Source organism: Branchiostoma belcheri, unplaced genomic scaffold, assembly GCF_001625305.1.
Source record: "Branchiostoma belcheri isolate BF01 breed outbred unplaced genomic scaffold, Haploidv18h27 scaffold125, whole genome shotgun sequence".
Taxonomy (NCBI): Eukaryota; Metazoa; Chordata; class Leptocardii; order Amphioxiformes; family Branchiostomatidae; genus Branchiostoma; species Branchiostoma belcheri.
The window spans coordinates 480,599-493,866 of record NW_017802658.1 but is presented as its reverse complement, the minus strand read 5'-3'; the positions used below and the strand labels follow the sequence as shown (position 1 = coordinate 493,866).

At 43.8% G+C, this 13,268-nt stretch overlaps 1 protein-coding gene across 3 annotated transcripts; it reads left to right on the top strand.

Moving 5' to 3' along the window:
- The first annotated feature begins 3,978 nt into the window (after positions 1 to 3,978).
- Positions 3,979 to 13,110, top strand: LOC109463389 (mitochondrial uncoupling protein 2-like). Of its 3 annotated transcripts, none has more exons than XM_019760185.1 (8): positions 3,979 to 4,087; positions 7,809 to 7,936; positions 8,120 to 8,359; positions 9,649 to 9,937; positions 10,519 to 10,719; positions 11,002 to 11,191; positions 11,635 to 11,727; positions 12,528 to 13,110. In XM_019760185.1, the coding sequence occupies exons 3-8, from the start codon at positions 8,231 to 8,233 to the stop codon at positions 12,655 to 12,657; spliced, it is 1,032 nt and encodes a 343-aa protein (XP_019615744.1). In that variant the 5' UTR covers positions 3,979 to 4,087; positions 7,809 to 7,936; positions 8,120 to 8,230; the 3' UTR covers positions 12,658 to 13,110. The 3 variants fall into 3 exon arrangements, with proteins under 3 accessions (XP_019615744.1, XP_019615745.1, XP_019615746.1); XM_019760186.1 differs by lacking the exon at positions 3,979 to 4,087 and adding an exon at positions 4,094 to 4,167; XM_019760187.1 differs by lacking the exon at positions 3,979 to 4,087 and adding an exon at positions 5,465 to 5,574.
- Positions 13,111 to 13,268: the final 158 nt, after the last annotated feature.

Sequence of the window (13,268 nt, the reverse complement as noted above, 5' to 3'; positions counted from 1 at the left end):
GTAAGGGAGGAAGACCAAAAAAAACCGTAAAAGTAGAAAGACGTATTAAAAACGCGAAAATACTGCCAAAATACCGAGCGACCCTACCTCTGCTTGGAGAGTAGACGTATACGTATACTAACCAGGATGACACGTATCCTAGATATCTAACATTGGGTAAAGAAGAGCTTTTCTTACTCTCCAAGCAAAGGTTGTGGGGGAATGATCGTTACCTTTTTATACATGGCCGTTTTTTTGTCTGTGTGTGTTTTTTTTTTATCGCTACCCCCACCAACTGTCTTTTTGACACCGAAAGGGATCTGCTTGGAGATTAAGCTTTTCTGTCATGTAACTGCATGTAATTCATACCGACCAACAGACCACAGAGCATGTCTATGTATTCAAGACTTCAGGACTCTACAAAGCAAACAGTTCCACATTCTTCTGAACACTTTATTGTGTTGGAATAACAACGTCCAAAATGTAGCTATATATAGACACTGTTACTGGGGGCTCGCCGGGGGCGTCGTCCACGTTCTCGCTCTTGATTGGCTAAAATCGGCAACACACCCACAAATCTGATTGGCCGAAATGATAACGCGTGTGTACAGCTGATGGAAACAACAAATGTCAATGTTTTTGTGGTGAGTTAATTAAAGCTTGTCAAACCGGATTTGGTGCCTACATGCCGCCGTATAGATGGAATAACGTGAAAGTTACCTATACAATTGCCACTGCGGTAGTCAAGGAACTTATGCAGAATAGCAGAAATAGTGGTAACGTTACATGTAGTGTGGGAAACGTAGTCAAAAAAACAGTGTTATTGACCATACCGTACTGTTACGATTCAAGCATCCGAGACGTGACACAGCAAAACTTCTGAAGGAGGCATAAGAGGGGCCCTGCACGGCTACTTAGTTGAATAAGTTTAAGAGAGCAACGGTTTGTTGAATTGAAATGCTTGGTAAAAGTTTTTGGTTATTTTAGGCATAGTTTTGTAACTTTGGTCCCAAAATAAAGTCACGTTTGCATAGTTCTTTTTTTTTTTCTGAAAAGAGTCGTGATATGTTCCATTCCTGTCGAACCGCTCTGTGACGTCACCATCATGACGTCACCAAGACTGGTCTCGTACGTCAGTGTTTACCTTTTGGCTTTTAAATATTCTAAAACAAGTATTCTCGTCCCCAGGCACCTGAAGAATAGCCCAAATAGTAGTATTGGACAAGCCCAATGTGTAATTATATATATTATTTCATTGCTTCTAAATGTTGTTCAGAGTTTTAGATTTTTAAGTACTATTTTCAAAAGCTTCTCCGTTAGATATACATGTTTTTTTACTATTGTAGTTGCGATTTTTGAACTGGAATACCCACAGACACTTGTTGCAGGTTGCAGCTGTTACTGTCTGTTGTTATGTCGGATAAAAATAAATGCCACATGAGACACATGTGTGACCCGGATCGGTTTGTTTTGGTCCTGCAGCACAGTCCCTCACGAGGCACGGCATGTGGACGGCGTCATGACCCCTAACATACATCCACTATGATCTAGTTCATGAGTCAAGTAAAGCATACTTCAAATGTCAAGTATAAAACATTCAGAGACAGTACGTGAGCCCTAGCCCAGCTACGTGAGCCCTACCGAGCGAGGAATTTACACTAGCTGGCTCTACAGTCTACGTAAGGGTCGTCTGGTGCCATCCTCCGTACGGAGTTTGGAACAGGAGAACCAAACGGAGGATGGCACCCTAGCTGAAGACAATATCAACGTTTTCTTCCGTCGAATTCGAAGTGTAATGTTCAATTGTATATGGCTAAACGGCGGGATAGCCAACTACTCACAACGGGGACATGTCAAATTCTGCATTTTTGCAGATCATCTTTTACTTTGGGCTTTCCCCTTCGATCGTATTATCGATATTTATAAACATGTTGTAGCTTATACATAATGTCAAACATGAAACGTGTTATCTTCTGTCAAAGTTGTTGTGGAGGAGGATGACAATAAGGGTCATCTGTGACCCAGATTGTTTTGTTTTGGTTGTATCTCATGGTTCGTCACGGGACATGGAATGTAGCAGATGGCAATATTAATAGAGCTTATTCACCACACGTCATCATGACGTCACGACCCCTCATGTCCCGTGCGACGCCATTTTGGGGCTACAGCGCCTACAGCGAGTTTCCAAGCATTGAAATGGCCGACAAACGTTAGGTAAACTGTCCTTTGTCCTATTACACGAAGAGTTTACCACCACTCATACCTCTCGTTACTGGAACAAAATAAAATCTGTTGGGATTGACCCGTTTTTGTTGAGTTTTGATCAGTCTGAGATCGAGACGGCGTCTACCGCCAGCGGAGTCCATTGACGCGACTTAGCTTCGTATTTGGTACTGGGCCGAAGTTTTTACACACAACATCGGTTCAAACCCTCTAAGAGTCTGGAAGCGTTGTATCAGGATGTGTAGAGAGTGTTGTGGGACATGCAGTTGCGTGGTGACAAGTACGTTGTAGTCGGGATACGCAAAAGGTCGCTATTTTGGAACAGCCCCGGACTGTGTCTGGATAATAACAAACAAATGCGGGGCCATCGGCCGCCATCCTCAGTCCGCACTGCCGCGACTGTGGCTGGACAAGGTGAGTGTTACAAGTTGCCAGTGCCCAGTTCTACATGGACATTTACCACAGAGTAAAGGGACAGGTAGCTCCGAGTCCAACATTTTACCGTGTTCATGGCTACCCACGTTTAAATCTACATGTACATGTACAGCCCCGTACGCCGCGCCAGGATTAAACACACCGATTTCTGATCAGCAAAGAAAGACTGAAAAGCCAATCTTGACAACATGAAAAGTGGACACGGAGCCAGAACAACCCCAAGGACAATGTTACTAACAAGAAGAGTGTCCAAAACGTAGATTGTGGCCCAAAATACACAATAGTATCGCCAAGAGTTTGCATAGCATTGCATAGCGATAGCCCCAAAATGGCGGACGCCAGGGGGAGAGTCACGTGACAATCTGTGGTGAATAAGCCCTATAGAAACATTTTCTCCATTCGAACGATGTGAGAGCTCACCAGCCTAGTAATCTGTAACTACTGGAGCTGCCCAGGATGTAGTCAGTTGATCACTATCACACCAGCTCACTCTCTTTCATTTCTGAAAAAGCCTTACGATAACTTGTAAGCTTCATAAGCTCAGGTGTATTATGTTGTCATGTGTTCCACACACTGCATACAAACAAGGAGACGAAGACTTTCCCGATACAAGCGTCAGAACCTACGTAATAGACTCGTCCCGTGTTAATCACCCCCCTCCCCAACAGGTTGTGACCTTTTGGGGGGGAAGGGCGCGTGTAAAGATCAATAAGTCAACATAACAACGGAGCCTCAAGGACACATTCTACACATGGTCACTTTCCTTGTGAGAATTATATGATAAGAGAAGCTGACATATGTACTATTATAACATTACTACAGATATAAAACTTTAGATGTTCACATTCAGTATGGAATGACAGGCAAATCATAGTTTGCTAATCCGAACGTTACAATCACAATGAGTTGACAGAAAATCGAACAACCTGTTTTCTTGGTACGGAAGCGGGAATGTACGTTACGTGTTTTGAGGCTTTGTTGATTTCGCCCCGAGCGCCACTGGTATTGTTTTGATTCACATCTGTTGACATCATGAGGTGTTTAGTCCGAGTCACGGGTTCGATTCCCGGTCCCATGACTAGTAAACAGCTTGTCGCTGGCGGAGAACAGGATTATGACGTCATAAACATATAAATTATGTGGGCTGTCGGGAGGCGTTGGCCGTATAACGAACTCTGATTGGTCTATTTTCTGACACACCTTCAAAATAAGGGGCTCTGATTGGTCACACAGTCCTTACGTCAGCCACCTAGCCAGTTGCCAAATAAGGATGCATAATTGGAGGTGGTGGCCGCGGATCGTCATGTGATTGGCTGCCTGTGACACACCTACCAAATTCAGCGCTGTGATTGGTCAGGAGATAATCACACCCTCGTCACGCCAGTGCACGTAGCCCCACAGCCGACCGAAAAGCAGTTATATTTCCAGCGGGTCCAGCACCAAAAAGCAGGTATTTATGCTCTCCTCTTGCTACCTTTTCCTAATAATTTCTGCCAGACTACTACCTGAGGTACATTTCTACCACTGTGTGTAAGTAGATCGTATTTTGGTCGGTTTCTACCGGTGAATTTGTCGTTGTTTGCCCGGGCGCCGGTTGTGCGGCGCTCGCCACCGGTTGGCACCAGCGCGCCCAAGGTTGCGCCGCGGTTGCATCATCTTTTCCTATGGGCATCTTTTTTCCCCTGTATATGCCTTTCTAGCCGCTTCTTGGTGGAATATTCCACAAGAAATCATTCTAAACTGCAATATGATCATTTCCGAAATTAATTGCGTGGTTTTGTGTAATTTTTTTGCGCCTTGTTCTAGAACCTATTCGGCCCGGTGGCTGGCTACGCATAATTGCGCAGCTAAATGTTCTTTCAGAAAATTTACTTTGCACAATTCACTTCTTGTCATTCAATCGTGTACAGCGCTGTTATTTTTGAAGGGTTTTAGACCAACGGCTGTGGGAACTAAAACCAACGGCTGTGGGGAGGGGCATTGTTGTTTTCTCATATTTCTTTGGGCGTCTGTCCAAAACAACACGGCTAGCGCGAAGTGGCTTGCATGCGGCTCATGATCTCAGTATGACTGATAGTCTAGCTTCGGGGGCCCGTGGGTGTTTTTTTTTCGTGGAACTCGTGGCAACTAAACACTGGTTTCCGTCCTGTGTCCAACTAGGGCAAACCGTCAACCAGGAAACATGACTCAGTACTCGCCTGATCCCATTCTTTTGTCGTTTTCGTCACCGATAAACAATTGTTAGAAGTGTTTTTTTTTCGCGGAGTGAGTTTTGTTGGGTCATACTTTGGGCGCGGTTTAAATCGGTCGACTGGAAGTCTTTTTAGGTGTGCCCGTATGCAAATAAAAGGTGGAAATAATTAGGGGCACTGTTGGGTGGCTGGGTCGAACATCTAGGGACCTTTTTAGATGCAGCAATTGATAAGGATAAGAGGGAAAAAAGGTAGGAACTAAGGAAGAGAGAATTTACATGTGCTTTATTACTTTACAGCGATGGTTTATGACTAGTGACATCTCTATAGATGACACTGCACAGAAAGCCCAGGGCTAGTGGCGTGTTGCATCATCCTACATTTTTCTGCGGTCGCTCCTATAATTTGCCAGTTGAGTGGAGACAAAATCAAGTTTAAATTATACACACTACATCGGATCATTTGTTTGCTTTTTTCTTATTATCATACTAGTCAGACAAGCTTCAGACAGTATTCACACTGTTTTCCGTCATGTTTGTCATTTGATATGTAACATGAGACTTGTGGCGACCTCCCGAATATCGGACCTTGACGTAGTTATTTCCAGAAACGGTCTGCAGATCTCGCCCGAGCCGGTTTTTATGGTCAGGGTAGTGACGTGCGTTCGGTACGCTGGTTTGAACGAGGGTACAGCTTATAAGATCGAAGATATTTGGTGCTCGAACTTCAGTTGAACAAATTGAAGGTAAGAGTTAAGTAGAGTAATATCTTCTATCATGTAGGCAAGGAGTTTCTTTATGCGTAATCTTGCGCTGTTATTTTTTTTCATCGTTTTTCTCAGTGCAATTTTGTTTCATTTAGGCAGCCGCAGCCACCAACCTACTTACGATAATCCTACTCGCTTTTCACCGGTGTAATTTGATTTCGCCATGGAAAATGTCATCTCTACTCTAGATCGAAAGACAACGCGTAGGTGGTCCAAAGCTTATGAACGGAAAAACAGAAAATAGCTGTGCGCCATGATTTTATCTTGATTTTCAAAAGATTGCACGAAAGGCAGGCAATTAGGTGCAAATCTGTGGGTGTTACTTTTGGGAATTATCCCCGTTTTCTACAGAGTCCATCAATTTGCCACTGCATTGGCTTGTAAATCTGCAGTAATGACTGCAATTATCCCACTGATCGTGCCCAACGAGTTGAAGTGGCTCTAGCAAGTGGATAGATGAATGATAAACAAGAAACGCTGCGCACGTAGTGCATGTACAAGGCACTGCCTGTAACTAGCTTTATACTTCCAAGATGATTGCTAGTCGCTCCGAACATTATGACGGCAATATTCGTAAAACTGTACCTAAATAGACCTGTCTTACTGAATCTTATAAACTTTATAATGGACTCAAACTCGTACCTACTGGGCTAGTTCTCAATGCTACCCCAGATTTCTAGACTCTTTCTAAATGAGATTTTGTTTGAGGCTTTACTTGTGCTCAGATCGGCCTGCTGGCCACTTTTTAGTCTTTATTGGGGTCATGAGGAAAGAGGTAGACAAAATATAAACACCGCAGCAGCATTCTTTTGGTTTGAAGGCGGGGCGGGTCCGAGTGGTTTCATCATCCAAGTAGGCAGCATGATCCAGCATGTACTGCCGCGTGTGTCCTAGATATTTCTAGGTCAGTGTACTGCGGTAACCGGTGCAGTCTTTTATCTGATCCTGTTGGTTTGTGTCGGAATGCGTCTTTGGCGCGGGTCAGAGGATTGTAGCTACCGTAATAACAGTAACCGTCACTGTTTTTGAAAATGTATAAGTTGCTCTACCAAAAGACTAGGCAACTTTTCAAAAACCGTTGAAAACAAATCCTATTTGCTTTTCTGATGACAAAAAGTAGGCATTCTAGATTCTAGATACTGTTACACTGCACCCCCCAAAAATGGAAAACTTTGGTAAGAACAGTATCTAGCATTGATTTTTTTTCATTGGTAGTTGAATGTTGAAAATCCCTCAGTCCTTCAATAGGTTTGCACCTGTTGTCCAAATGGTGAGACATGACGTCATTGTTGCCATGGAGAATCGAATCAAATATCGTCTGACAGAATGAGGTCGACTGATTATGGCAGGTACATGTATTACCACATGTTATGGCGCGAAACGAAATCGTCCCATCCAACCTGTTTTAATCCAAGGAAATTTCAAGATACGAGCCCCGGTGGAGCTGTTCACTGTTCATCTGTAAATTTTCCTGACGACGCCATCGCAATTTGCGAAGTCAGTTTGATTTCTTACAATCAAGTGATGTACCTGTACATGTGTTTCTTGTATAGGCTAAGACTGAAACATCCTCTCCCGTGTATCTAAGCTGACGTATGGCGTTTTCCCACATATACCTTTGATTTGAAGGGTCGCATGTCAGAAAACGTGACAGTCTTCACAACATCTGCTTGGAGATCATCACTAGGGACACTGGAAGATTGAGTAACGCCCCCGGCGGCCAAATGGTGTACTGCAGGCACAATATCAGGGTCATTGCCCTCCCCTTCACCCCTCGCTTTCTACCATTTTTGCTGACAGCGACATAGACCTCATATCTTGTTAGTTTAATGCTGTCATGAACCCTGGGAGGTCAGCGGAAATTTCCTTTAATCAGCCACCTGTCATCAACTCTCTGTTAGCGAATCTGGGCGGGAATGTTTACTCAAACCTTTGTCTCCGATCAGGCGATCACTGGACTTTGGTCGCCACTTCCATAAACAGGCGCAATCAAATGGATTTGGGTTTACTTTAGTACAAGCGTTACATCACGTCACAGGAACAGGTTGTTGACCTTCTGAGAACTGCAATACCTACCGGTCCGATAGGCGGCGCTAGGCGGCGCTGCTATCGTCACATAGCGATTTGGCACAGTGTGTTTTAGAATATGGTACGTTTTCTAATCAATTCTACACAAATCTTGTTTCTAACCTGACACAACTCTGTTTCTGCAGGATTATGGTTCGAAGCTTTACCGTCTGTCTTCTCTGCAATATAAGTGATACCGCTAGACGGAGCAAACGCGTTCAGCCTTCAAGAACACAACAACGTTCTACCTTATAACGAAAGCTCAAACTTTCTGGTGAGTTGCGTTGGATTTTTACAGTATCTCACAACTTCGAATTCTTTTTTTACAGCTTTAGTCTGGAACATGTCTCTTTGATGTATTCTTATTGTTACTGCAGAAGTGTGAGGAAAATACTTCTTGAATTTCAGGGCAATTTGGCCAACAGATTGAAGTTGAATTTTGTATCCCCATTTCCAGTACAAAACACAGTTCGTGCAATTGCATCTCTACCTCAACTGTCGCAAAAGGTGAAAAAGCTACAGCTTCTCAACTAGTCTACTAATCGAAGCACCAGCGTCGTGTGAAACCATGGGCATCGGATTCAAGCCACTGGACCAGCCCCCTACGGTCGGGGTGCGGTTCCTGAGCGCAGGGTTTGCCGCCTGTATAGCTGACAGCATCACGTTTCCATTGGACACGGCGAAAGTTCGTCTGCAGGTAAGGAAATGGCTGTTATGACTTAAGATTAAAGTGATATCAACCTCACCGAAAACCTACCATAAGAAAAGAAAAAAAAAAACGATCAGCAGGGAACTAATTCGCTTAACTTGCTAAAGTTAATCCACTTGAAAAAAGATATGGAAAAAAATGAACATGAAATGGTGCCGAATATGCTTCAAACTTTGAAAGGACTCTTGAAAAAGTTGTTTCTTTGCTGCTAGCGCTTCATACAGCTCGGTGAGGTTGATACACGTTTATAACATGTCACGATAGAGAACAATTTGGCCTGCTAGCTATAGCCACATGATGCAAAGGTATTGGACCAGTGTTTCCGCATGCTCTGCTTGGTTGCTGCATGGTAGGTATACGCACCAAGGATGACACCAGACTGTGCACTCATCTCTCGACATTTCTAGAAAAGAAAACCCACAATAACTGGAACAGATTTGTTATTTATACCACTATATATTGTGCTTGGCAACTACAGATTTATTTTTTTTTTTTTTTTTATTTATTTGGCTTACAAAGAAGCCAGGGTGTCCCAACTAGTCAGAGACTATTGTTAAGGGACACCCTGGGGAGTAGGAAGAAACGTTATACATACATAAAATACATATTACAATCCAAATACAATAACAATAATATGTGCTTACATTTATGAAATACATATTGTTTGAGTGGTAGAGTCCAAGTATTTACAAAGTTGCCGACTCGGGGATAATATGTACAACTGTTAACTACAGATTGCTGGAGACATCCTTGGGAAAAAAAGCAGCAGCTTTTGTGTGTGTGTTTGACAGTATATTTTTCTCCCTTACTAACGACTTTGTTCGGCTTGTTTCTTTGTTCACAGGGAGGGTAGAACCAACAAGCATGGTAGAACAAGATGGCGGCGATCCACTGCATGATGGGATAGTAACCTCACGGTGGTGGTGGTAGAGACTGAGAGCATGATGGGAAGGAATGGAGGCAAGGATCGTCGCTATAGCAACCTGTCATCTAGCACGACGCCATCTAGCACGATTTTTCTTTCTATAACTTCCTCTCTGCAGGCTTTGAGAGCGTCCGTAACAATGCGCATGTGCAGGATAGGACTGGAGAGCATCCCTCTGCAGTTCTAGGCATGCGCAGTTTATGGTGGAGGGAATTTTTTCTTTCCAGCCTTTTTTGTTTTTGTTTGCCAGAGACAGAAAAAAAACATGATAATTTCAGGGCGGGCGCTGGTTAGGTTACTTTCCTTTCTTTTGGTCACTGTGACCGAAAACATTCTGGCGCCACGTTTTCAGATCCAGGGAGAGGGTAGCGCGGCGGCCGCAACCACCGCCCCTCGCCTGACCACCCTCTGTACCAGCACCATGGCGGCTCAGTTCGACATGGCCGCCGGCCCGTTCAACGCCAAACACCGGGGGCTGTCCGGTATTATCGTCTGCATCGTGAAGCAGGAGGGTCCGAAGGGGCTGTACAGCGGCCTGGTGGCCGGACTCCACAGACAGATGAGCTTCGCCTCCATCAGAATCGGACTCTACGACTCCGTCAAGAGCTTCTACCAGAAACAGATTGGCAGGGAAAAAGACGGTGAGTTCTGTTCTTCGTGTTATGTTCATTTGTGTCAACAACTATTATAATATCCTTTTCAGTTAACTAACGTGCATCTGTTCTCTTTGATTCACTTGCACAGTAGACGTTGGAGCCGACAGTTTTGTCACAGTATTGCACTTGGCGGCAAACGTCACAAGAAAAGCCACTAATATCATTCACTAGCGTCTACCAAACTCTTTTGGTAAAAAAAAAGAAATGGAAATCGGTTCCCGATGGCCAACTTGCCGGCTCAGTCCGTACAGAAGTAATTCAACCGATCTGGTTGACTTTTTTTCACCAACTAAAATAAGCTTCATCTTACACTTCTGGCAACTCTGTTGCAACCAGTGTACATGCGTATGGACTTTAACCTCCATCGCAGACTTTTTTTGGGGGGGTAGTGCTGATTCACGATTTTACACGGACTACGAGAATGAGGGAGACTCCCTCCGCTGCAAAATTACCTTTTCGTAGCCTGTGTAAAAATCGCATATCAGAAAAAATGCACGCCGCCGCCGTACAAGTCTGTGAAGGAAGCTAAAGTACTGAGTACTGACCGTTCCTCCCCTGTTCCCCAGGTGCCTCCATGCCGACCAGAATCCTGGCGGGCATCACGACGGGCGCGGTGGCGGTGTCCTGCGCACAGCCCACAGATGTGGTGAAGGTGCGCATGCAGGCGGAGGGAGCTAACCCGTTCGGCGGGAAGAAGCGGTACAGCGGGGCCCTGAGCGCCTACAGGACCATCGCTGTGGAGGAAGGCATCAAAGGCTTGTGGAAAGGTAACGGGAGAAACTTTGCAATACTTATTGTTCAATGAGCTAGAATGGATCACAATGCCCACAGGAACTTAAAAATGTCAAAAGCGCTTGACCTGTACTTGACCTTTGTTATACTGGCGATTTTAATGTTTTTGTACTCTGAGCCCATTAAAAATCAATTTGTCCGAGTTGAATGGCCCACCCAGCCATCTCAAAATTCAATAAACAAAATAAAATGGACAAAATATCTTCGTTGCCTGTTCTTGTTGATATTCAATGCCCAAATTGTTTCATCTTGCTCAGGTACGGGACCGAACATTGCTCGGAACTCCATCGTGAACGCCACGGAGCTGGTGTGTTACGACATGGTGAAGGAGGAGATCTTGAGGATGAACCTGATGACAGACAACCTGCCCTGTCACTTCACGTCTGCCTTCATCACGGGATTCGTCACCACCTGTGTCGCCTCACCTGTAGACGTCGTCAAAACAAGGTGGGCACAGATTCATCCTCAGGCAGATCGTTTGGTTCAACCTTTCGGAAGTGTTGTTTTGGGTGGCTGAACTGTACATGTGGGTTTGTGTGTGTGACATAGGTGGAAAAAATGAAAGGCAGAATGCCAGGTCAGAAGTCAGACACAGGAAATGGGGTGCATCTGAGAGTAGGTTGACAGCACATGGTTGGGGAAGATTGACAGGCAGAACAATAGGTCAGAAGGACACAGGAAGTTGTGTCAAGGAAAATTTTTTGTTTCTTGTTGGCACATTTTGTCCATGGGCCATTTTGTATGTGTTTCCAGTGGCTCTAGCTTTAAGTCCAGAACATGAAAATGCACAATGATAGAGAGACGTACAAACAACTTTGAAAACAAAGATGACTTTCTTAGACAAAGATTAAGGTGAAGCTTATAGCCGTGTTGATTTTCTTTGTCTCCAGATTTATGAATTCCAGACCAGGACAGTACACCGGAGCACTGGACTGTGCACTGAAGATGTTCTATGAGGGAGGACCGCTGGCATTCTACAAAGGGTAGGTACAAATTAGCATGGAGGTAGAAAAAAGAGATGAAATTAGCACCCTCTAGCAATGCCCTTTGCCAAGAATCTTAACATAAATACATATTGAACAGATAACCTTAACACCAGTGAACTACAATGCTGTAGAACACTTGGAACGATACCAGATATTTGGAATTATCAACAATTTTCTGAAGCCAAATATCTCTGTGACTGATCATGGTATGACAGAAATCTAAGAACCCAGGTGTCAGGACAAATTGACATTTAGGGTTGCCAACACGCTGATATCAAAATTTGGAAAATGAGTGAGCTGTGCATGTTATATGGAGCTCTGACAGTTTTGGCACCATGTTGCATACCGTTTGTTTCAAGAGGGACTGGGAAACGTGTTAGGTTGGCAGTAGTCTTCGTTTATAGAAGCATGTCCTCATGATAGTCGCAAAGGGTTTAACTCGAAATGGTAGCGGCTCGCAAAGTAGGTTGGCACCTAAAGCTGCCGACCTCCAAATGTGCCGCTTGGCAGTTATTCTTAAACTAAAGCATGTCACCAATAGTTGAAGGCAAATATAGTTGACAAGTTGCCATTTTAGTAGCTTAGAAGGAATTTACAATGGATAGTTTGCTTGATCTTTTAACCTTCTCCCTGTTCCCTGCTGAGAAAACAGCGGAAGGTTTTAAGAAAAGTTTGTCATCTTACTGGAAGACTGTAAAGGCACTATAAACCCATAGATGAACAGATCGTGGTAAATGCCTTAACTATGTTGCATTTTGTGTTCATTCCCATGAATAATTGGCTATGTTTTTTTCCAGGTTTACTCCTTCATTTATGCGTCTGGGAACGTGGAATATCCTGATGTTTGTGTTCTACGAGCAGTTGAAGCGGGGATTCACACATCTCAACAACCAGAACCGCATACGAGAGATAAAAGCACCCATGTGAACATGGCTGGATACAAAAACCAGTCTGTAACTTTAACGGCCAGTAGCCGGACAGTCTTAGGAACTGTATCTCAAAGAAAGACGAACTAAGGAACTGTGGATTTTGAAAAGAAGAATTCTTTATGGGAGTCACTTCTGAGGAGGTCTTGAATGATAGTGTCTACAAGGCAAAAGTGCCTAGGAAGGAGAGGGAATGTATTAGTGATGTCTTGAGTACTGTGCTCTGTCCTAGAGGACTATTTTTATGAATGGGATGTTGACATAGGTCATCAGAATGAAGGAAAGACAGGGTTGGGTTTATATTATGAATGGAAAGAAATATTACACTGTAAAATGTTTGAATTTTGCAGTGCCAGCTTCAGCAATTTTGCAGACAAATTTGAAAAGGGTTGTATTTTCACCAGAACAGACTGATTCGTACTACCATCTGTATTTTCGCAATACCGAACAAAACGAGCAAATTTGTCAAGCATTTTATAGCAATCGTTCATTCCAAAATTACTAGTGACACCAATGCTTCTGCTGCTGCACTGGTAGTATCCTAGATGCCGATGTTCTGTTTGTAGCTCTGTTAGAATTTTTGTTTGAAAGTTGACCTCCTTGTCTGCTTCA

Excerpts from the sequence above, each read along its gene's own strand:
- LOC109463389 (XM_019760185.1), top strand. The coding sequence starts at position 8,231 with ATGGGCATCGGATTCAAGCCACTGGACCAGCCCCCTACGGTCGGGGTG. Across the intron at positions 11,192-11,634 it reads GTAGACGTCGTCAAAACAAG|ATTTATGAATTCCAGACCAG; the intron begins GTGGGCACAGAT and ends CTTTGTCTCCAG. Across the intron at positions 11,728-12,527 it reads CCGCTGGCATTCTACAAAGG|GTTTACTCCTTCATTTATGC; the intron begins GTAGGTACAAAT and ends GTTTTTTTCCAG.